The 21,527-nt window shown below is 45.3% G+C and overlaps 1 protein-coding gene across 5 annotated transcripts in view; it reads left to right on the forward strand.

Moving 5' to 3' along the window:
* TNRC6C (trinucleotide repeat containing adaptor 6C) overlaps positions 1–21,527 on the forward strand; it is a 119,643-nt gene that overhangs the window by 63,217 nt on the left and 34,899 nt on the right. For all 5 annotated transcript variants that reach the window (XM_088802425.1, XM_074319472.2, XM_088802424.1 and 2 more), the window contains 2 exons: positions 7,952–10,549; positions 20,949–21,164. In XM_088802425.1, the coding sequence (XP_088658551.1) occupies positions 8,170–10,549; positions 20,949–21,164 (2,596 nt within the window). In that variant the 5' untranslated portion in view covers positions 7,952–8,169. The remainder of the gene's footprint in view (positions 1–7,951; positions 10,550–20,948; positions 21,165–21,527) is intronic.

Below are 21,527 nucleotides of genomic sequence, written 5' to 3' on the forward strand. Positions count from 1 at the left end.
TGGAAAGAGAGTTTTTAATCGTAGAGTAAACAGCAGTTTTTGTTTACTTTTATGTATTTTTTGTCTCTGTGTGCCACCACTGAATTTTCAGTAAAATTAATTTTTGGAGACCACGTTTATTTTGATGTTGTCGAAGAACCAAGAAAGAAGGAAAAAGGAGTAGCAGTCATATCAGCATAGCCATCCTTCAGAAGACAACGGACACGCGAGTTAGAAACAGCCAGGCTGCACAGGCGCCCCTAGAGACCTGGGTACACTTCAGTGTGACAATTTCTTTTTTATCCTAATGACTAATATTTTTCTTCAAATTTGGGATTTTAAAATTTGTGTGAATGAAAAAGATCCTTTTTCTCACGGGATTATCTCCTTAATTCCACTGTTAGCCTTTGGGCCTTGACCCTTTGTTGCTCTTATAAAGCTTTAAGAGCAGAGAGACTACCCGTGAAAGTACAGAATTCAAGTACTTATCAGCATTACTGATACAGTATTTTCCACCCAATTTTTCTTCTTGTTTTCTATCTACCTTTTTCAGGTTTGGTTACCATATTAATTTCATTACTTACCTTAGCTTCTTACTACCTCATAATAAATTACTTTTTCTTATAGAATGTTATGGGATGTAGCTCAAAATGTGAAGACCTAGATTTGTTTGTTTTTCTCCATAAGCAACGACATTGCCCTACGTTTTATCATCTCACAATATCAGAAACTAAATGTTTTAGCTCGTTTTTGTATTCGTATTTATTATTTCCAGTTTTATATTTTGATTATAAATATTTGTAGAATATACCAAAACAAAATCATCTGAATAGGAGAATGGCATATGTTGGAATTGTTTTACAATATTTATAGAAAACTCTTTGGGTTTTATGTTGGTTTTTCTCCAGCTCTAAACAATGTAGTTGTCTTTGATTCTTTTCATTTTAAACAGAATAAGTTTGGTTATAAAAATTCTTTGCTTTACGTGTGAAAAGATGTTCAACATCACTAATCATTAAGGAGATATAAGTCAAAACCACAATGATATGGCATGTCACACCCATTTGTATGGCTATTATTCAAAAAACAGAAAATATTAGGTTGGTGCAAAAGTAATTGCAGTTTTTGCAATTATTTTTAAACTTTTAAACCACAATTACTTTTGCACCAACCTAATAACGGGTGTTTGCAAGGATATGGAGAAATTGGAGCCCTTGTGTATTGCTGTAAGAATCTTTAAAATGGTGCAGCGCTGCCGAAAACAGTATGGCAGTTCCTCAGAAACTTAGACATAGAATCACCATATGATCCAGCAATTCCACTTCTGGGTATAGACCCAAAAGAATTGAAAGCAGGGACTGGAACAGATATTTATACACTTATGTTTATAGCAGCATTATTCACAATAGTCAGAAGGTGGAAACAACCCAGATTGTGATGGATGGATGAATTAATAAACAAAATGTGGTTTCAGTCTTGAAAAGGAGGGAAATTCTGACACATGCTGCAATGTGGATGAACCTCGAGGACATTATACTGAGTGAAATCAGCCAGTCACAAAAGGACAAGTCGTATGATTCCATTTATAGGAGGTACCTGGAATAGTCAAAGTCATAGAGAAAGAAAATAGAATAGTGGTTACCAGAGCCTGGGGGAAGGGAGAATGGAGAGTTACTGTTTAATGGGTATAGAGTTTCAATTTGGGATGATGGATAGTGGTGACGGTGGCACAGTAAGTCACTGAATTATGTACTGAAAAAGGGTTAAAATGGGAGGTTTATGTTTTGTATATTTTACAACAATAAAAAAAAAAATCTTTGCTTTATTATTGTAGTTGAGATGGACTATTCCACATATGTGCTTGGTATTTTTGGTATGTGATTCTCATGTGAATGTGTGGTATATCCAAGCTCTAGGGACCATAAGTTTTAGAGCTGGCAACTGGGGGATTGCATCGTCAGGTCATCGTCATCTTTTTAGAGTTGAGCAATGACTTCAGATTGTTCAGCTAATTGGTGGCTTTAGCTATAAGTCAGGTTTGGTTCTATACATTTATTCTTTTGTTTGCCCAGGAAACATTTATTGGTCGTCTAATATGTGGCAAGCGTTATGGATATAAAACTAACAAGATACCATCCACGCCCTAAAGGAACTCATCTTCAGAAATCAGACTCTTAATTCAGTGATCAGATTGTTTCTTTAATGACACTGACTCTCTCTGCTCTTGTAAAGTTACCACATTTTTCTAACAGTAAAAATTTGATCTTTTAATTATATAGTCCTACTGCCTCAGAACACTGGCTGCTTACCTTGGGTACCTTTGGGGAGTCCATTTGATATCCTATTTAAGGATTTTTAATGTGGTGGGGTTTTTTAAAATATTTTTAAAATAGAAGAAAGTACACAGAAAATAGTAAAATTACATTCACAATACAGGTTTGACATAATATTTTGCCGTGTTTCCTTCAGATCTCTATTTTAGAAATGTTGTAGATCTCGCCCCCAACCCCATTTGTCTCCCCCAAAAGGAACCTCAGTCCTCAAGCTTCATGTGAAAATGACCATCCAAAGTGGGAAATGGTGTCTCGTTGTTTTAACGTGCATTTCTTGAGTATGATGAAGTTGATTATTGTTGCATGTGTTAGTAGCTGTTTGGGTTTCCTCTTCTCTACATCGCCTGTTCCTGTCCTCTTCCCGTTTTGTTGGGTTGTTGGTCTTTCTCTTACAGATTTGTCGTTCTTTATTCTGATCCTCCTCCTTTATCTGTTCTACCTCCTTTCTGTGTGTGGCTTGTTACTTAGCTTTTTTGTCATACTCATGTTTTTAATATCATAGTCAAATCTATCAGCTTTCGTTATGTCTTCTGTAACAAGATAACAGCGTCCAAGGTCATAGAGATAGTCTCCCATGTTTCCTTACTAAGCTTAAAGAAGCTTTTTGCTTTTCATAATTAGGTCTTTAATCCACAGACTTTATTTTTATGTATGATGTGAGGCAGGATCTGCTTTTGTTTCTGCGTGTGGCCAGTTGTCCCGCAGCGCTTACTCGCTAGTGCTTCCTTTCCCCACTAGTTTGCAGTGCTGTCCTTACCCGTCAAGGGCAGACAGCATTTTTCAAACCGGACATATAACTGAATATGAGTCTGTCGAATTGAGGGCTGAGCAATAGTTAAAAAACATTTCACACAAATCCGTGAAGGAGGCCGTTAACCAAGAGCAGAGACTTCCACAGTCTGACCTTTGTGGAATGGAAAAGATACTGTTACGTGTTAGGTGCTCCAGCCTGGGAAGGAAGGAATGCGTGGGTAAGCGGGACAGTTAACTCCTGCCTCCTGGGAGTGGGGTGCAGTGAATCAAGAGGTGAGTGGCCTGCCTCGTGGTAAACCTGTCCTTGGAGAGAGCAGGACAGGTGGGAGAGTGAACTGGTAGATTGCTGAGGACGGAATAGTCTGTTTTTTAAGTTGGTCTTATTTTCTGTGTTAAATGATGAGTGGCTCATTTCTTTTTTCTTTTTCTGATTTTTGTTGGTTTGTTTTTTTAGTTTCAGGTGTACAAAGCAACGTAATAGTTAGACATTTAAACCCCTCATAAAGTGATAACCCACCCCCAAGCTGCTACCCCCCTGACATCTTACATAGCTGTTACAATTCCATCAAGTAGCTCCCTATGTTGCACTCCACATCCCATGACTATATGTACCTATATATTTAGTTATAGTTGACATTCAATATTGTTCTACTTCAGCTTCAGGTGTATAGTGCATTGGTCAGGCATCTACACTGTCTATGACGTGATCCCCCTGGTAAGTCCAGTGCCCATCTGGCACCTTACATGATCTTTACAACATTGTTGATTATATTCCCCATACTGTATTAACTACCAATTTGTATTTCTTAATGCCCTCACCTTTTTCACCCTGATCCCCACCCCATTGCCATCTAGCACCCTGATAGATCTAGTACCTATCTGGCACCATACCTAGTTATTACAGTATTATTGACTATATTCCTTATGCTATAACCTACATCCCCATGACTCTGTATAACAACCAATTCTACTTCTTAATCCCTTCCCCTTTCACCCATCCTTTACCCCCCTCCCATCTTAAAGAAGTCCCTCTAAGATTCCTTGTAATACTGGTTTGGTGGTGATGAACTCCTTCAGCTTTTTGTTGTCTGGGAAGCTCCTTATCTGTCCTTCAATTCTAAATGACAGCTTTGCTGGGTAGAGCAATCTTGGTTGTATGTCATTGCTTTTCATCACTTTGAATATTTCCTGCCACTCCCTTCTTGCCTGCAAAGTTTCTGTTGAGAAATCAGCTGCCAGTCTTATAGGGGATCCCTTGTAGGTAAATAACGGCTTTTCTCTTGCTGCTTTTAGGATTCTCTCTTTGTCTTTAACCTTTGGAATTTTAATTACGATGTGTCTTGGTGTTGGCCTCTTGGGGTTCATCTTGTTTGGGACTTTGTGCTTCTTGGGCTTGTATGTCTATTTCCTTCACCAGGTTAGGGAAGTTTTCTGTCATTATTTCTTCAAATAGGTTTGCAATTCCTTGCTCTCTCTCTTCTCCTTCTGGTACCCCTATAATGTGAATGCTGGTATGCTTGATATTGTCCCGGAGGCCCCTTAAACTCTCCTCAATTTTTTGGATTTTTTTTTTTTTTTTTTTTTTTGCTGTTCTAGTTGGGTGTTTTCTGCTACCTTATCTTCTGCATCGCTGGTTGGATCCTGTGCTTCGTCTAATCTACTGTTGATTCCCTGTAACATATTCTTCATTTCCATTATTGTAGCCTTTCTTTCTGACTGGTTATTTTTTATGGTTTCCATCTCCATTTTTCTGCCTCCTATCTCTGTGTTGAAGTTCTCCCTGAGATCACTGAGCATTCTTATAACCAGTGTTTGGAACTCTGTGTCTGATAGATTGCTTATCTCTGTTTCGCTTAGTTCTTTTTCTGGAGCTTTGTTCTGTTCTTTTATTTGGGACATGTTTCTTTGTCTCCCCCATTTTGGCAGCCTCCCTGTGTTTGTTTCTATGTATTAGGTAGGGCTATTATATCTTCCGGTCTTAATAGAATGGGCCTATGTAGTAGGTGTGCTGTGGGGTTCGGTGGCACAGTCTTTCTGGTCACCTGAGCCACGCGCTCCAGGTGTGTCCCTTGTGTGGGTTGTGTGTGCCCTCCTCTTGTAGTTGAGCCTTGGTTGATAATTGCACATCATTGTGAGGGACTGACCCTCGGGCTCACTGGTTGTGAGGACTGGGCTTGACTACAGGGGAAGAGTTGTTGTGCAGGGGCTGATCCTACAGAGCAGGATCTGCCTCAGCAGGACTCTGGTGCCTGCCCAATCGCCCCATGGGTATGTCGTACTTGGAGGCCGCTGGGTGATGCTCCAGCTCATTTTGAAGCTGGCCACTGGGGGAGCCAGCCCCAGGACCACCTGGGAGGGGATCTGCTGTAGATCAAGTCCAGCCACAGCCCATGCCCCACCTGGGGCCACCCAGCTGGAGCCAGAAAGAAATCCATAGCATCTGCCGCCCGTGCTCTACTTGGAAGTGCCTTGAGAGGCCAAGCCGCGAACCAAGGCCCGCTGCCACTAGTGCCGGCTTAGGGCTGCTCAGCCAGAGGTACAGGACATGCTCAAGCCAGATGCTGCTTGTCTGTGTTCCACAAAAGTCTGCAGGTTGAGCAAAGGCAGGAGGTCTGCATGAAAAAGCCACTGAAAGCAGCCTGGTTGTGCCCGAATGTTGGGTGGGGTGGGGCGGGGGTCTCAAATTGCCAAGGAGACTCAGGTGGGGAAGGAGGAGGGCTCAGAAAAGAAACAATGGTCTCCACCAGCTCCCTTATCCCGGAGAAAGCTGCCTCTCCAGCCCATCCCAAGCCAGATAACTCAGTTCCCCACCATTTGTTCCTGCTGCCTCTGCCCCAGCTGGAGCTCAGAGCCAGTGATTCCAGTGGTGAGTAAGTCCGTGTGGTCCCTTTAACAGGAGCGCCTGGGGGTGCAGCACACTGTCTCACTCAGTCACAGTCTCCGCTGGTTTTCACAGCCAGAAATGATGGGGACTTCTCTCCCCGGCACTGGAACCCTGGGCTGGGGTGGAGCTGGGGCCTCTCACTCCTCTGGGGGCTGGAGGGATGCCCACAGCTGAAATATCCCTTCCGATCTTTAATGGTCACACGTGGGTGTGGGACCAGCCCATTCTGTGTCTCTGCCCTTCCTACCAGTCTGGAGGTGGCTTCTTCTGCGCGTCCTTTATTGAAAGGCTTCAGTTCAGTTTGATTTTAAGCGATTCTCAATAATGGTTGTTTTGTAAATTAGTTGTAATTTTGATGTGGTTGTGAGAGAAGGTAAGCTCAGCGTTTACCTACTGCGCCATCTTGGTTGTCATCTCATTTATTTCTTTAATGTAGTTGCTATATAAGCTGGTTTTTATAGTATGTACAAAACCAACAAGGAAAATTGTCAAAAACGTAGTTGTTTTATAGTACTTTTGATACTTAAAGTTTTCTGTTGCCTATCTTTGTTCCCCTTCGCAGAGTTCATCTGGAATACCTACCTGCTTTAGAAGTACCTAGGGCATAATTCTAAACTCATTACATTCCTTTTAAATCAGGCAACAAAAATTGTTTGTTTGTTTGTTTTTAAGGTTGAAGTTAGCTTTAGTATGTTCTTCTCAGTGATAGTGATAATTCTTTACATACTTCTTCCTTTTTTTTTTTAACTCCATCAAACTTTAAAAGAGATTTCCTTTGGGAAACTCAGTTTTACTCTCCATGAGTAAGCTTTTTCTTGTTAAAATAAATTTGAAGAGAACGTAATGAGGAAAAGGTTCTAAAAGAGAAGAAAACTTTTGTTGCAATTATCCGTATATCGTACTATGTAAAGAAATTGTCAAGGATTTCCAAATTTTTGTTATATGTACAGGTAACTTTATTTTTTATATATTTTTCATTTTTGAGGATACATACTTCAAATAAAGTCTGCTGGAAAATTCATTGGAATATAAGTTTGATTGCAGTGTTAGAAATACCCAAATAATTAGGAAATCGTAGGAGATAAAGTGCAGGTATCGAATACTGAATTCTTTAAAAGGATAAGAGTGAAATGATATAAATACTTCAGGAAGATACATAAAATTATTCTGAGAATCTCCAAAGACGAGACTGTAATTTAAGGAAATAGAAAGCAATTGTAGAAGGAATCCTTAGAAATCAAAGAAGGTACCAGATGTGGGGCTGAGAATATTCTTTGTTTATTCACAGGAAACAGTGATAAACCATAATTGCTGGTAACAGCAGATGAAGTAGCATAAATGTAATTAAAGATTTCTAACCCTGACAACCCTTGATAGCATACGATAGCATTTTCTAATACCGCCTTTCTCTCCCTCCCCCCGCCCCCCACTCCTTCTTTCCCTCTCTCCCTGCCCATCTGTCCCCCACCCCCAAAATATTGGTCCTGTTATATGATTCTGCAAGGCGTTTACAATGCTTGTCTTCTCAATGAGCTGTGTAGCCTCTACACAGTACTGTAACTCTGAAGAGAACTACAGATTGTACTGAGGAATCCATGTGAACTTGTTGTTGTTGCCAGTGTGTCCCAAAGATGTGGGGTATTTATAGGTGTTGTGCAGTTGCATAAATTTCCAAAGTGCTATACATCACGGTTACGGTTACGTAGCTTTCTCTACTACAGATGCTTTCATAGCCTCTCATGTGCTGATGAGCATTGTGAATCTTCTCAAGAGGAGTGATAGTTTGGTGTGGTGGTAACAATTAATATGATTTGAGCAACATTAACTCTGTTTTACATGGGAGCTGTGAAGAAGACAAATAACTTTTCTTCAAGTCATTTTTTAGCGTTTGTCATTCAGAATTGGAACCTTGAAGTAATGAGCTTCCCCCAAAGAGTAGCTAACAGTTGATTCGTTGACAGATGGGAGGAAAATCTAATTTTGAATGTTTCATCTTTTTCAGATCTCAGTCACAGTGGATTGGCAGATCATTATGAAAGTTCCCACTGGGGACAGCCGCCCACTTACAGAAGTGAAGCCAACTGCAGCTGGGATAAAGTGATAATAGATAGGACTGATAAGGAGGCGTGGCCTTCCATCACAGGAGCAGAGCCCGAATCTGCCTCAGAATGTACTACAGACACTGACTCTGCCTCCAACTGTGGCTCAGAGAACAGTAGCATGGCTACAGGGAGTGCCCAGGGCAGCTTCACTGGACATACCAAGAAGACAAATGGCAATAATGGCACCAACGGCGCACTCGTCCAAAGCCCTTCTAATCACAGTGCCCTTGGAGCAGGGGGAGCAAACGGCAACGGAAACGCAGCCAGAGTGTGGGGCGTAGCCACAGGCTCCAGCTCCGGCCTCGCTCACTGCTCTCTCAGCGGTGGGGATGGGAAAATGGACAACATGATTGGAGATGGGAGAAGTCAGAACTGCTGGGGTGCTTCCAACTCCAATGCTGGCATTAATCTTAACCTTAATCCTAATGCCAACCCAGCTGCCTGGCCTGTACTGGGACATGAAGGAACTGTGACGACAGGCAACCCTTCCAGTATTTGCAGTCCGGTCAGTGCCATAGGTCAAAACATGGGCACCCAGAATGGGAACCCAGCAGGCACTTTAGGTGCTTGGGGAAACTTGCTGCCGCAAGAGAGCACAGAACCACAAACGTCCACTTCTCAGAATGTGTCTTTCAGCGTACAACCTCAGAACCTTAACACTGATGGACCAAATAACACTAACCCCATGAACTCTTCACCAAACCCTATCAATGCAATGCAGACAAACGGACTGCCAAACTGGGGCATGGCTGTCGGCATGGGGGCCATCATCCCGCCCCCCCTGCAAGGCCTTGCTGGTGCTAACGGATCATCAGTTTCTCAAGTCAGTGGGGGTGGTGGTGAGGGACTCAGCAGTTCTGTGTGGGGACTGTCCCCAGGTAACCCTGCCGCAGGAAATAGCAATTCGGGGTTCAATCAGGGGAATGGAGACACTGTGAGCTCAGCATTAAGTGCTAAACAAAACGGATCCAGCAGTGCTGTGCAAAAGGAAGGAAATGGGACGAACGCCTGGGATTCGGGACCTCCTGCTGGTCCTGGAATCCTCGCTTGGGGAAGGGGCAGTGGCAGCAATGGCATGGGTAATATCCATTCGGGAGCGTGGGGCCACCCCAGCCGAAGCACCTCTAACGGTGTGAATGGGGAGTGGGGCAAGCCCCCGAACCAGCATTCCAGTAGTGACATCAGTGGGAAAGGATCAACAGGGTGGGACAGTCCTAGTGTCAGCAGCCAGAACCCTGCCATGCAGCCTGGCAGTGAACACATGAACTCTTGGGCCAAAGCTGCGTCTTCTGCAACCACTGCCAGTGAAGGCAGCAGCGACGGTTCTGGCAGTTACAATGAAGGAAGCACGGGGAGGGAGGGGGCGGAAGGCCGAAGGCGAGACAAGGGGATTGCAGACCAAGGGCACATCCAGCTGCCAAGGAACGATCTCGACCCAAGAGTTCTGTCTAATACTGGATGGGGACAGACTCCAGTAAAGCAAAACACTGCCTGGGAATTTGAAGAATCCCCGAGGTCGGAGAGGAAAAATGACAATGGGACAGAGGCCTGGGGTTGTGCAGCTACTCAGCCTTCAAACTCAGGGGGGAAGAACGATGGGTCCATCATGAACAGTACAAATACCTCTTCAGTATCTGGGTGGGTCAGCTCCCCGCCTGCTGCTGCGCCAGCAAACACAGGTTGGGGAGACAGCAGCAACAAAGCGCCAAACGGCCCAGGGGTTTGGGGGGACTCGATAAGCTCTACTGCTGTTACTAATGCTGCTGCTGCCAAGAGTGGCCACGCTTGGAGTGGGACCGTAAGTCAGGAGGACAAGTCACCCACCTGGGGTGAGCCTCAGAAGCCCAAATCTCAAAACTGGGGAGATGGACAGAAATCAAATCCCGCCTGGAGTGCCGGAGGGGGGGATTGGGCAGACTCGTCTTCTGTCCTTGGACACTTGGGGGATGGGAAAAAAAATGCCTCTGGATGGGATGCTGACAGCAATCGATCAGGGTCTGGTTGGAATGATGCTACAAGGTCTGGGACCAGTGGCTGGGGCGGCGGCACAAATGCAAAGGTGAATCCAGGGACAAACTGGGGAGAGTCTTTAAAACCTGGCCCCCAACAGAACTGGGCGAGCAAACCCCAGGACAACAGCGTGAGTAACTGGGGAGGAGCCGCTTCCGTTAAACAGACAGGAGCAGGGTGGATCGGGGGGCCGGTCCCCATCAAACAGAAGGACAGCAGCGAGGCCACGGGCTGGGAAGAACCTTCTCCGCCATCCATTCGCCGCAAAATGGAAATTGATGATGGTACCTCAGCTTGGGGTGACCCAAGCAACTACAACAACAAAACTGTAAACATGTGGGACAGGAACAACCCGGGCATCCAGGGCAGCACGGCGGTCACCACCGCTGCCGCCACCACCACGAGTAACAACACGAGCGTGGTCGAGACGCCGCCACCACCGCTCCAGGCCAGCGCCCAGCTGAACCGGTCGCCGCTGCTCGGTCCAGGTACAGGATGTGCTTTCTATTATTTAAAAGTAAAAAAGCATTTATTCTCATCAGACTCGTGTTTTTATAGCAGATGGCATTAAGTGCCCTTCACCTTGTAGAATTAAAGCAGGATTCCCTGAAAGCGCTCTATTCAAGAAAAAAATATCTTAAGCACTTTCAATGGAAAGGAGAAGGTAGAAGAAATAAACACATCCTCTTCAGGAAAGACAGGGGACCATTATGTGAGTCTGTGTTCACTTAGAGTCTTCATTTCTTTATGAGATAAACCAGTGGTGCTCAGCCCCGGCTCTCGTGGGAATTACCTGGGAGCGTGGGGCAGGGGGTACGTACTGACCTCAGAGGTTTCTCCTATCACCCGTCTGGAGGGACGCCCGTCCGCTGGTGGGTCTTAAAGCTCCACAGGTGTTTCTGATGTGTGGTTAACACTGAAATAAAACCGCTCTTGTAAAACGTAAATGGCGTTATACAAGTCATGTTTTTATTTCAGTTGAAAGAAAAATCTTAAAATTAGACTAAAACTTGTGTTTTGAGTTCCTGCTTTGTGCAAGGTGCTCTTCTAGACGCATGGAGAAAAGGTGGGAAAGAAGATGGTAAGATGATCCAGAGAAGAGCCTGCCCCCGGGGAGCGGGAACTATGACAGAGGAAATAACCATGCAGCAGGGACCTGTGTGCACAGATAAAACTCAGCTGGGCTTTATCCCTGTGGACTTAACAGGCCCCATACTTCTCGCTGGAATGTTGGTCCGTGCAGAAAGGATCGCTCCGCTCCAGCCGTGGGACCTGCCTCAGGGAGTGAGCCCTGGGCTCACCAATCACAGAGCTCCCGGTGTAGGAGGGACCAGAAGGAGAGTGCAGGCCAACTCGGGGCGTTATATTCAGGGCCTTCCCTCTCCCACACACTCGCCAAGCAACCGGATGGCCCACGTACAGGGCGGGGAGGCCCCCACCGCACTTCTTTCCCAGTCACTGTGGCTACCGTGTCCTTAGACGGAGGCTCAGTCAGCCTCTCTCCAGGTGCTAGAATTGCTCGGATAGTTTGGGGACAGTGCAAAGCAAGGCTGCATTTCTCCTCTCATACTGCAGAACTTCAGACGGCTGCGTCTAGTTCTCCTGTCCCCTGTGCCTCCTCCAGGAGCCGTTCCTGGCTCCTACAGCTGGGCTCATAGTCACGGCGTTAAATCCTTTTTGTCCTCTGGAAAAGCGAAGGCTCGTGAGGGTCCTTGTGCCCAGGACTTAAGTCAGGACTATAAGTTTGGTTCCATCCGTGCAGAGTTACTCGCGAGTAAAACCGCCCTCACCCCTGAAATCCTGCTCGTAATGAACGCATTCCAAGTTGCGTTTGGCCTTTTTGAGCCACATCACACCCCTTTTCTTACATTGAGCTGAAACCCTGAAGTCGCTCTTTTTATTAAGGCCGCTCTGAAGCCCCTTCTTGCTCAGGACGCTCCTGGGTAGTTGGTTGCTGGGTCCCAAGTGTAGAACTTTGTTTCTGGGAAACTTTTGGGTTCCAGTCCCCCAGCCCGTTGAGATGTTTTTGAACCCGGATTCTGTGATCGGCATGTTAGTTATTCCTGCCAGTTTTACGCCATCCCTAAATGTTATAAACAGTGCCCTAAAGACCAGGCCAGGAGTCCTTTCTCTGTGGTCACTCACTCGGTCATCTGATCTATGGGACTAACTGTGGGTCCGGAACCCAACGAGGGAGTCTGGAGAGTGTGCTTCTGTTTGCTCACTTCGGGCTGCTGTGATACAGGAAGTTCCATGGAAGGCAGAAAAATGGATGCCGAGTGCCTGTTGACTATAATTTGCAGGTTTGGGTTAAAAAAAATTGTTCTGCCCATCAGACATCTTTGGAACAGATCCAGGCAGAGAACCCGTGCTGCCCCCCAGCGCCCCCCAGAACGCCATCGGAAGCCCAGCTGAGGCCGCGCTCTGCCGTGCTCTGCTCTGGCCTGGCTCCCGCCTCCGAGCCTGCTCAGTCCCATGGTTTATGGTCGTCCAGCAAGCCCCATAGTTTTGTAAGGTGTCTCCTAGCCTCATGCCCATCTACAGTGATGCTTCTAGAACCTTTGTCCTTTTATTTCATGTACACTCATTCCAAATGCCTTGTGGAACCCCTGTTGGGTACTGGGCGTAGCACACAGACACTCAGGATGTAACAGGGTAGGAGATAGGACCTCTGGCCTCTTGGAACCGCTGCTCGGTCAGAAAGACAGTTCTGGTGCCAAACAGTCGTGACGGGAAAGAACGGTGTACAGGATGCACGTCACCAAGGATTTGATCATGGGGGGTTGGGGGTGAGCCGACATTGAGGAAAAGTACGAAGCGTTTCACACAGAGGGACTAGCACGTAAGGCCTAAAGACGAGAACAGCTGGCGTTTTGGGGGAACAGAAAGGAGTCCAGAGTGGTTGGTGCTTGGGGTGCGTGGGGAGGGTGACGTGAAGACAGAAAGGGCTGGAGGGTGGGCAGGGCCTGTTAGGCTGTGAGGGCTGGGCTGCATCCTGAGGTCTGGGAAGCCGGTCAGAAGACCTCAGCAGGACTGAAGGACGAGGCTTACTTGTAGACTCATTGCAGCTATGCAAGGAAGGACAGGTCCCTGGGAAGCAAAGCTGGAGAGGAGGGTCTGGGCTGGGCCGACGTCTCGGTGGTGATGGTGGGGGCCCGGATTAGAATAGCGCTGGGGGGTTGAGGACGGAGACAGCAGCGAGACGTGGAAACTGTTCGGATGTGCGAGCAAAGAGGCTTCAGAGCTTGAGCAGGAGGGCAGATACCTGTGTCATTTACTGACTGCCGGGAGCACAGCAGCAGGCACATGTCCTTGGAGAGGACAGCAGAGGTAGAGCTGAAGGTACAGCTATGGGCGAGTGGCAGTGAGCAGAAGGCAGGGTCAAGAGCAGAGATTTTGTTCAAGATGGTAGAGTTTTGAGCATGTTTAAGAGCTGCTAGAAAGGAGCAAGTAGAAAGGGAGAATGGGTGCATTGGGAGGAGATGCCTACATCCGCCTTGAGGAGGCAGGGCTGCCTGCGGCCAGAGAAGGGCACCTCAGGTGTGCCTTTTTTCTCTGGGTGTGGAGGACACCAGCCTAGAGGGGAGAGAGAGAGTGTCGGAGCAGAGTTGGAGAATGGAACTGAGGGCTGCCCTGGAGCCATCACAGTTTCACAGTGGATACACTGTCATTGCTCTGCATGTGTTTATGGGGACCCACTGTGTGCCAGGCAGCACTATGGGGCTGGGGGGCGGGGGGAGGTCAGGAGTGCCGCGGGCGAGTGGAGGGCTTGCCATCCGCGGCATGCGGCCAGCTGGTCGGTTCTCCCTGTAAGCACTCCGCAGTTGGGATGACAGAAGAGCTGTGCTTTCTGCGTTCAATTCCGATACCACTGCCCCCCAGGCCCCACTGGTCCACCTGCTGGGCGGGACCCCTCCAGTCTCCTCAGCAATTCACTTTTACCTCTGAGCCACTATCCAGAATCCTTGTTGGGGCTCAAGACTTTTTTAGTCTCTGTATACACTTCACTGTCACTAAACAAATGGCCAAAAACCTGGTGGTCCATGGGCTGCTCCTGGTCCCACAAATGCGCCTTTCAGGGCCACAGTTTTCATGTGAATCCATATTTTTAAATGAAAATGTGTGTAAGTTCCCGATTTCTGGCTTCTTTTGGAAACCTGGAAGGTCTAACACGTTGGACTCCCGTGGCAGCAGTGACCTGCACTGGTTGCCTTTAGGTAGGGCCGGTGCTTCCTCGTTTGCCACACTCCTCACCACCCCTGCTTGGACCCCAGCTCGGACCGTGGCTTTGAGCAGTCGCCCTTGACCACCCAGCTTGTGGTCTTACATGAGCCTGTTACAGTAACTGGCCGGCTCCCTGGGGTGTTGGAATTTGTGATTCCTGGGTTTGCTGATATGTGGCTAACACTTCTAGGCAGTTAAGTCTTATAAAATACTTCACGGAATGAGGAGAAAGCGAGAAGGAAGAAAGGTCATTGATGCCAACAGTGACGGGACATAAAGTTTAAGACGTGGTGGAGTCTAGTGGGGAGGCCACTGATAGAAAACTCAGGGGCTTGAGTAGCGGTGCAGGAAAGGTTTACAGACAGTACTCGGGGAAGGGTTACAAGGAGCCATTATGTTCTGCCCAGCCAAGACTTTCTTCTGGAAATCCTCCTTCCCATAGCTCTTCTTCATGGCTCACAGTTTGAGTCCCCGCCTTCTGCTCACCATCTTCCGGAAAAGCTCCAGCTGCAGTGTGTCCTTGTGCCTGGCCCTGGGGTCCTGGCGCTTGGTGACTCTGTGGCTTATTCTCACGCATCCTCTCACGTCATCCTTATTTCACAGATGTAAAGTAGTCCTCTGAGGCACACGTGTGGTGAGGAGGTGGGGCGGTCTCAGGTGTGTAATACGTACCTTGCCTGCTGCCTTTTCTAGACTAGACTAGGACGTCTGGAACACCCCACAGAGATTGAAACCACGCTGCACTCGGATTGTTTTCCTCTTCAGTAGTTACCCTTCAAATCTACTCCTAACGGTTTTCAGTAGCCAGAGAAGGTGTGCCTTCCCCTGCACAAAGTCTTTCCTGTTTAGTTAGAAGGACAAAATCATGCTCTTTTATGTGAAAAATATCTATAGATAATTGTTTTTTAAAATTGCACATGTTATCACCAAATGTAAAAGAAGGAAACTGCTCCTTCTTACCGTGGTAACTGTTACTGTATTCTTTTTCTCCCCTCCAGCACTTGGGTTTTTGGGCATGCGTGATCTTTGTTGTTGTAGCAATAGTGTAGAAGCAGTTGTGAATTTTGTTTTACCACTTAACAGAGAGAAACAAAAAATTAGACACATGTTTTCCATGTAGAAAGTCCATATACAGAAACTATGTCAAGTTTAGTGTCTTGCACAGCATAAAATGGGGTTACTTAGTAATGTTTCCATTTATAGTATTAGTCTCTTTTTCTACCATGACACAAAGTCGCTGCATTGAGCTATTATTCCTGCCCTGCGTTACCTGTGATGACTTAAGTCTCAGTCCTGGACCAAGCGTTCTTTTGCAAGGAGAGCCGAGTTCATCCCTTGGGAGTTGCAGGTGCTCTGAACCCATCGCTTGTCCAGCCTGTTAGACCAAGCTGTTCTCTGAGCTGGGAGGAGGAACAGTCATGCTTTCACAGCAGCGGCCTTCATAGCAGTGACAATGAGCTGGTTCCTTTTGGTCCTTTCCACTCATTAGCATGAATGTCAGCCCCTGGCCCGCCTTGTAGGGGATCGTGACCCACAGGCAGCCCGGGTCAATGATGGCAGCCGCAGTGACAGCGTCTGCAGGCTGTGGGTTAGCTAGTGGCTTGAACACTTGCCCAGACGGGTTTCTATAAATCGACTGGGATTCCCCATTCCAAACAAAGCCCTACACATGATGACTGATGAAGTTTCTGCTTTTTATAAAGGTGGTCTTTTCTAGGTATTCTGCCATTTTGCTGTTGACCTATGCTGTGATTTTACAAAATTTTCATTTATCTCAGAGTTTGGGTTTTAAACTGTTTTTAAAATTGGTGAGCATTACCACTTAAGGGTATTGATCTGTCTTACAAAGTATGTTTCTCAATTACATGTTTTTTATGTGTCCAGTTTTATAGACGTAGATACTACTGGACAATCCTTTTTGTCCCATTCTTGTTAAATTGATACTAATTGGTTTCCTGATGAGCCTGAGGAATACTGATATTAATTTAGGTGATGCGGTGTAGGTTCATGAACTGATCATTTGGATCTTGTGCAAATCCATTCTGGAGCTAGAACACAGTAATAACACAGAGAAATGTCCCTGCGCCTGCCTTTGGATCGGAGAGGGTAAGCTGCCCGAGAAGGACTCGGGGGGCCATGCTTAGGCTGCTGGCGCGGGGAGTTGCTGGCCCGGGTCCCTCCCTCCTCGTCGGCACTGCCCGGGGGACTTCGAGTGCAGTGAGCCAGCGGGCGGGCCCTGCTCCCTGGAGCCCCCCTGCAGCCAGGGGCTACCAGGTCTCTGGAGACCAGTCTGTCATTTGACGACTAGTGGAGGTGTGGCCAAAAGTGAGGAAATGCAAGCCTAGCACTCACGTTTCTGAGGGGTGAGGGCAGCTCCTAAAAATACCGAGCAGCCTGATCTGGTGCACTTAGAAATAAATATTCTGGGACACTTGGAAATCAATCTGCAGACACAGGAGAACATTGACTATGAATTAATAAAACTTGGTGAATAATAGTCCTCACAGTAAGATCGAAGGAGACTCTCCAGATACGGATTCTTTTCATCCTTGAACTCTGTCAGGTTCACCAAAATATTTAGATAATTCGAAAGGGGTTTTGGGGCTGGAATGGTAGAGAGATGACGGCACAATTAATTTGGAATCAGATGTGAAGACCAGATCTGAGCGAAACCAGTGAGGGACACAGTGGAGGGGGCCTGAAATCTCGTGTGGGGCTACGTCTTCCAAGAGTGGTTGGAACCGCGGTGTTAGCACCATACAGCAGTCAGAAGGCGGAAGTGTACTGCTAAGATCGATGTTATTCCAGAGTATTTTCTTACCCATCTCACTGCCTGTTCCCCTCTGTTCCTCAGGAATGGCTCCTTAGCCATCCCGGGCGTTCTGCCTGTGCCGCTGGTAATCAAGGTAGTTGTCTCGTACCCTGAAGAAGGCTTCAGCCAAGGGGAAACTTTACGTTTCGTTAGAATACTTAATCTGGTGATATTTTATTTGCCTTATCACTTAGTTTTCTGGCACAAATATTATATCCAGTCGCAGAGATCATGTGAATTAATCATGGGAGAGGCAGCACCCATTCACTAAGCTAAAACTTGGAAGAAATTGGATGTAGGCATTCTCTCCCTAGGTAGGTAAAACGTGCATCTTGTTCCCCTGCGTCTCCCCAAGAACAGGAGCTGGAGAACAGCCCTTCCTGCAGGACTCCCTGTCCTGGACACTCACCTGCTCCTGTCGCCCTTTGCTGTAAAATTGATACCAAAACAAGAGTCACCTGCGAGTGGAATGAATCAGCACGATGCTGTGAGAGCTCACCTGTTTTCATGCCGTAACTTCAGAAATAGATCTGACTGACCTCTCCAGCCAGAGTAATTCTATTTTAAGCACCATGCAATAGTTACTAAAAGAGGAATGATCTGTGATCTTTGCTTTTTGGGGATATGGGGTTTCTGTTTGGTTTGGTTTGGGTGTTTTCATGTCTCTGTGTTTTGGGGGACTTGGAAGGTGGGATTCACACTCAGTACAAAATGATGAATGAATAAGATAGTTAAAGATACAAACGTATGGTTTTGGCCGCCCTCATATCAATAAGACAGACTTAGCACTTTCAAAATCTGTATTCATGCGCTAAAATAAAAAATAAGTATGATTTTTTTCCTGTTTCTAATACCTCCCCTCTGTGATGATCCAGGACGGCAAGCAAAAGAAGCTCCTGTAAGAGGCTGCTGTGCCGCTCAAGGCCATTGCCAGCTTTGGGGAGACACCCTCGTCTGCAGCCATCAAATAGTCCCCTGGCTGGGACAGAAGTGTTAAATAAAGGGCACGAAATGAGGCATTCTAAAAAGTAGTATGCTTTGCCTTCTGACTGGGCAAAGGCTTCTGTATAAAGCTGTACTTTATACCTATCTTGATTTCAAATAAGAAAAATTAACTGTTCTATAGCTGCCGCTTCTGCTCTCTCGTTAAGCCAGTAGCCGACCAAGTATCGTTATAAATTTACATCACACTTACAGGCTTCCGCGTGAGCTGAATCCCATCTCATTAATATTTAAGTCAGGCCCTAAAATGCCAGGCACATAGCGGGCCCTCAGACGCTTAGTCAATTGAATTTTTAGTCCTTTGTCATGATCTTTCCTTCACTTAATTGTAACTGGCCGCTTTTTAATGGAATATTCTTCCCAAAAAGCACTACCCGCCATACTTATAAAACTGTGAAAGAATCATTCATGGAACAAGCTGGAATTGATTTCTGATTTCACAGAAGAAAGAATGCCATCTACTGACTTAACTGGCTGTCGTACTTAAGACAAGTCACAAAGACTCTCCCGCGTTTCTAGTTCCCTGTCCTTTGATCTGCTTTGTATTCCTTTTTGTATCATCCTCTGGGTTTGTTTTCTCCCTTCTGATAGAAAGATGAAGAATGTGTATTCAAAACTGAATGAAAACGATATACTCTGGTGGCATTTCATTGTTACTATTTTGTTCCCAACACTGTATGTGTTCAGTTGACGAAAGGAGATGATGATTCCTGAACCTCACAGTACAGAACTATTTTGCCAAAAGTGGTCGTATTTGAAGGACCGTTGTTAAAATTTTGATACAGCTGTCTTAAATATAAGTAAGATAGACATTGTTCTGCCTCATTAGGCCCAACTTTAAAAGAACCGCTATGAAATTATTAACAAAAAGGATACCGAAGTCACTGCAGCAATGAACACTGAACAGTGGAGATTACATTTATTTTAGCAGTATGTATGCAAGACTATTTTCTGTCTGCTGACAAGATTTGCTTTGCATCAAAATTATCTAGTGTGCCTCTGTTTTTAGCATCTCTCCTAGAGCTTTTCCCGTGTCAGTGGTGCATATTCTGATGTGTATGTGAGTTGGGCGTTGTAGGTCAATTACATTCTTATCAGAGATCAACTTAAAATGGAAATACTAGGGTTTTTTACTTTTGAGAAAGCAATTATTCCATTTATTTTTAAGATTTTAAAACATGCTACCTGCAAATCATTTGCCTTCTATATAAAAATACTCTGTAGACATTTCTGCTTTAATAGGAATTTAAAATGTTTCATAAAAATTAATCGATTATAATTACTATAGTCTTGATATTTATTCTCAGTTCGGACTTAAATGATTTGTAGTATTGCCTTTCAAAGAGATGGAAGTATAAGGATGACAAACCAATTTTAGGTGAATTCGTTATTTAATTAGCTATAATAAATCAGTATTTTTATAGTTGATTGGCCATTGGGAACATCTGAATTATTTTATCTTCCCAAAACATCCCTAATTTTTATCAGCTATGTTAATTTTCCTGATTTAATTTTGTCTCTTCAATTTGTAAAACTGCTTCTCCCAATATACATTATTGTTTTGTGTGTGATGGGTAATATAATAGTAGCAATTGTCAACAATAACTGATTAGGGCTAACTTCCCTGTTGTTGGTAATAATTTACATAATATATTGCTCAGCGTAGAGCTTGTAATTTAAAGTGATTCATAGGTTGTATGTCCTTTTGTCATTAATCAATATTAGCACATTTTATTAGAATAAAGAGCATCAAGGGAACTGATTCCGTGCTCTTTTTAGTCAGAAAATGAGTAAGTTTTATAATTGAGATAGTAATATCTATGTTTGCGACCAGGTAATGTAAAATCTGTGCCTAACTGTTTGCATTTGTGCCTCCTAGTCTTCAGGTAGTTTTTAACACGTTCACGTTTCTGTCTCTGAGAAACTGTGTCTATATGAAAATTACAGCTGAGATGAGCTGTCAGCGTGACTGTCAGCAGTGTCGAGGGAGCTTCTGGGCAGAAGCAAAATGACCAGAATTTGCATTGATTGGGAAAAATGAAGTTTACACATGTAACAAAATGTTTTCCTGACTGAAGTGTAAAGAGTGGGGAGACCTTATTGTTGCCTGGCCCAGGACCTCTTCTGTGCCTGCAGATGGTAATGCCATAGCCTTCTGGATTCATGCGGTACCAGTCCCTGATCCGGATGCTATGGCAACAGGACAGGACAGAGGAACGAAGGAAGAATTCCTAGAGAACCCTGTCGTCAGTGTGTCTGTGGAACCACCCTGTCCCACAGTCCCCCACTCTGTTCCCATATTTTAAGGCATACGCCTCTGTTCTTCTGCAGCCCCCTAGGGGGCACCTGGGAACTGTCTATCTTCTCCAGGACTGCTTTATCTATATTTGTTTAATCTGCCATCTTCTCATTTCTTTCCCCGGATCTCTGTCTTTGATGGTTGGTCAAAAAATAAGAATAAGTTTTTCAGTATATATTTGCAACTTGTAAATTTTCTTATAACAAAATAATGTAATACAAATTTTCTTTTAGGTCGTTACATATACATACAATATCAGTTAAAAAGCTATTTCTTAGCCATTCATTTAAACTGTTATTTTAAACCCCATTATGTTGCAAATACTGTGAAATAACATTTAATAGTCTTGCAGTTTTAAGTGGATGGGGAATCAGGAGTAAGAAAGTTGCAACTTTAAGAAGCTAAACAAATGTGATTAATGTCTCCATTTCACTTTCTGCTAAAAGCCATCCCAAAGGTAGATTATCTCGGAATTATTTTGGATTTGGAATGACCGTTTTTACTTTGTTTCACTTTTATTATTTTCTCTCTCCCTTGGCACCCTTTTCAGTTTCATCAGGCTGGGGAGAAATGCCTAATGTTCATTCAAAGGCCGAAAACTCTTGGGGAGAACCATCCTCCCCTTCCACCCTGGTTGACAACGGCACGGCAGCGTGGGGCAAACCGCCCAGCGGCAGCAGCGGGTGGGGAGATGCGCCCACCGAGCCGGCCGTGACGTTTGGACGAGCGGGCGCACCCACTGCCACCCCGGCCCTGTGCAAACCAGGTGAGCCCGGCGTCCTGCCGGCCCAGCTTTGGCAGATTAAAGTGGGTCCGAGTATTTTATTTAGAGGGACACTTGAAGCTGAATTGCAAGAATTACTTTTTAGGACACTTGCCTCATTTTATTTATACTTGAAGACTAACATTAAACCAAGACCGTACAGAAGTATTTGCCATGCCAGATACGTGAGCACAAAGGAGCTCTAACAAAAACCCAGCTTTCCTTTTTAAAAAATAAGTAAATGAAAGAATCAGAATGCTGCAGCCTATCTGCTTGATACAACTCAGAGCATCGGCACTTCAGTGTCCTTGCTGCCATTTGAACAATGTAAACTTGCTCTTTCACCGAGTAAGGTGCATAAGGCAG

Source organism: Rhinolophus sinicus, chromosome 12 (assembly GCF_057876585.1).
Source record: "Rhinolophus sinicus isolate RSI-liver-muscle chromosome 12, RSI-T2T, whole genome shotgun sequence".
Taxonomy (NCBI): Eukaryota; Metazoa; Chordata; class Mammalia; order Chiroptera; family Rhinolophidae; genus Rhinolophus; species Rhinolophus sinicus.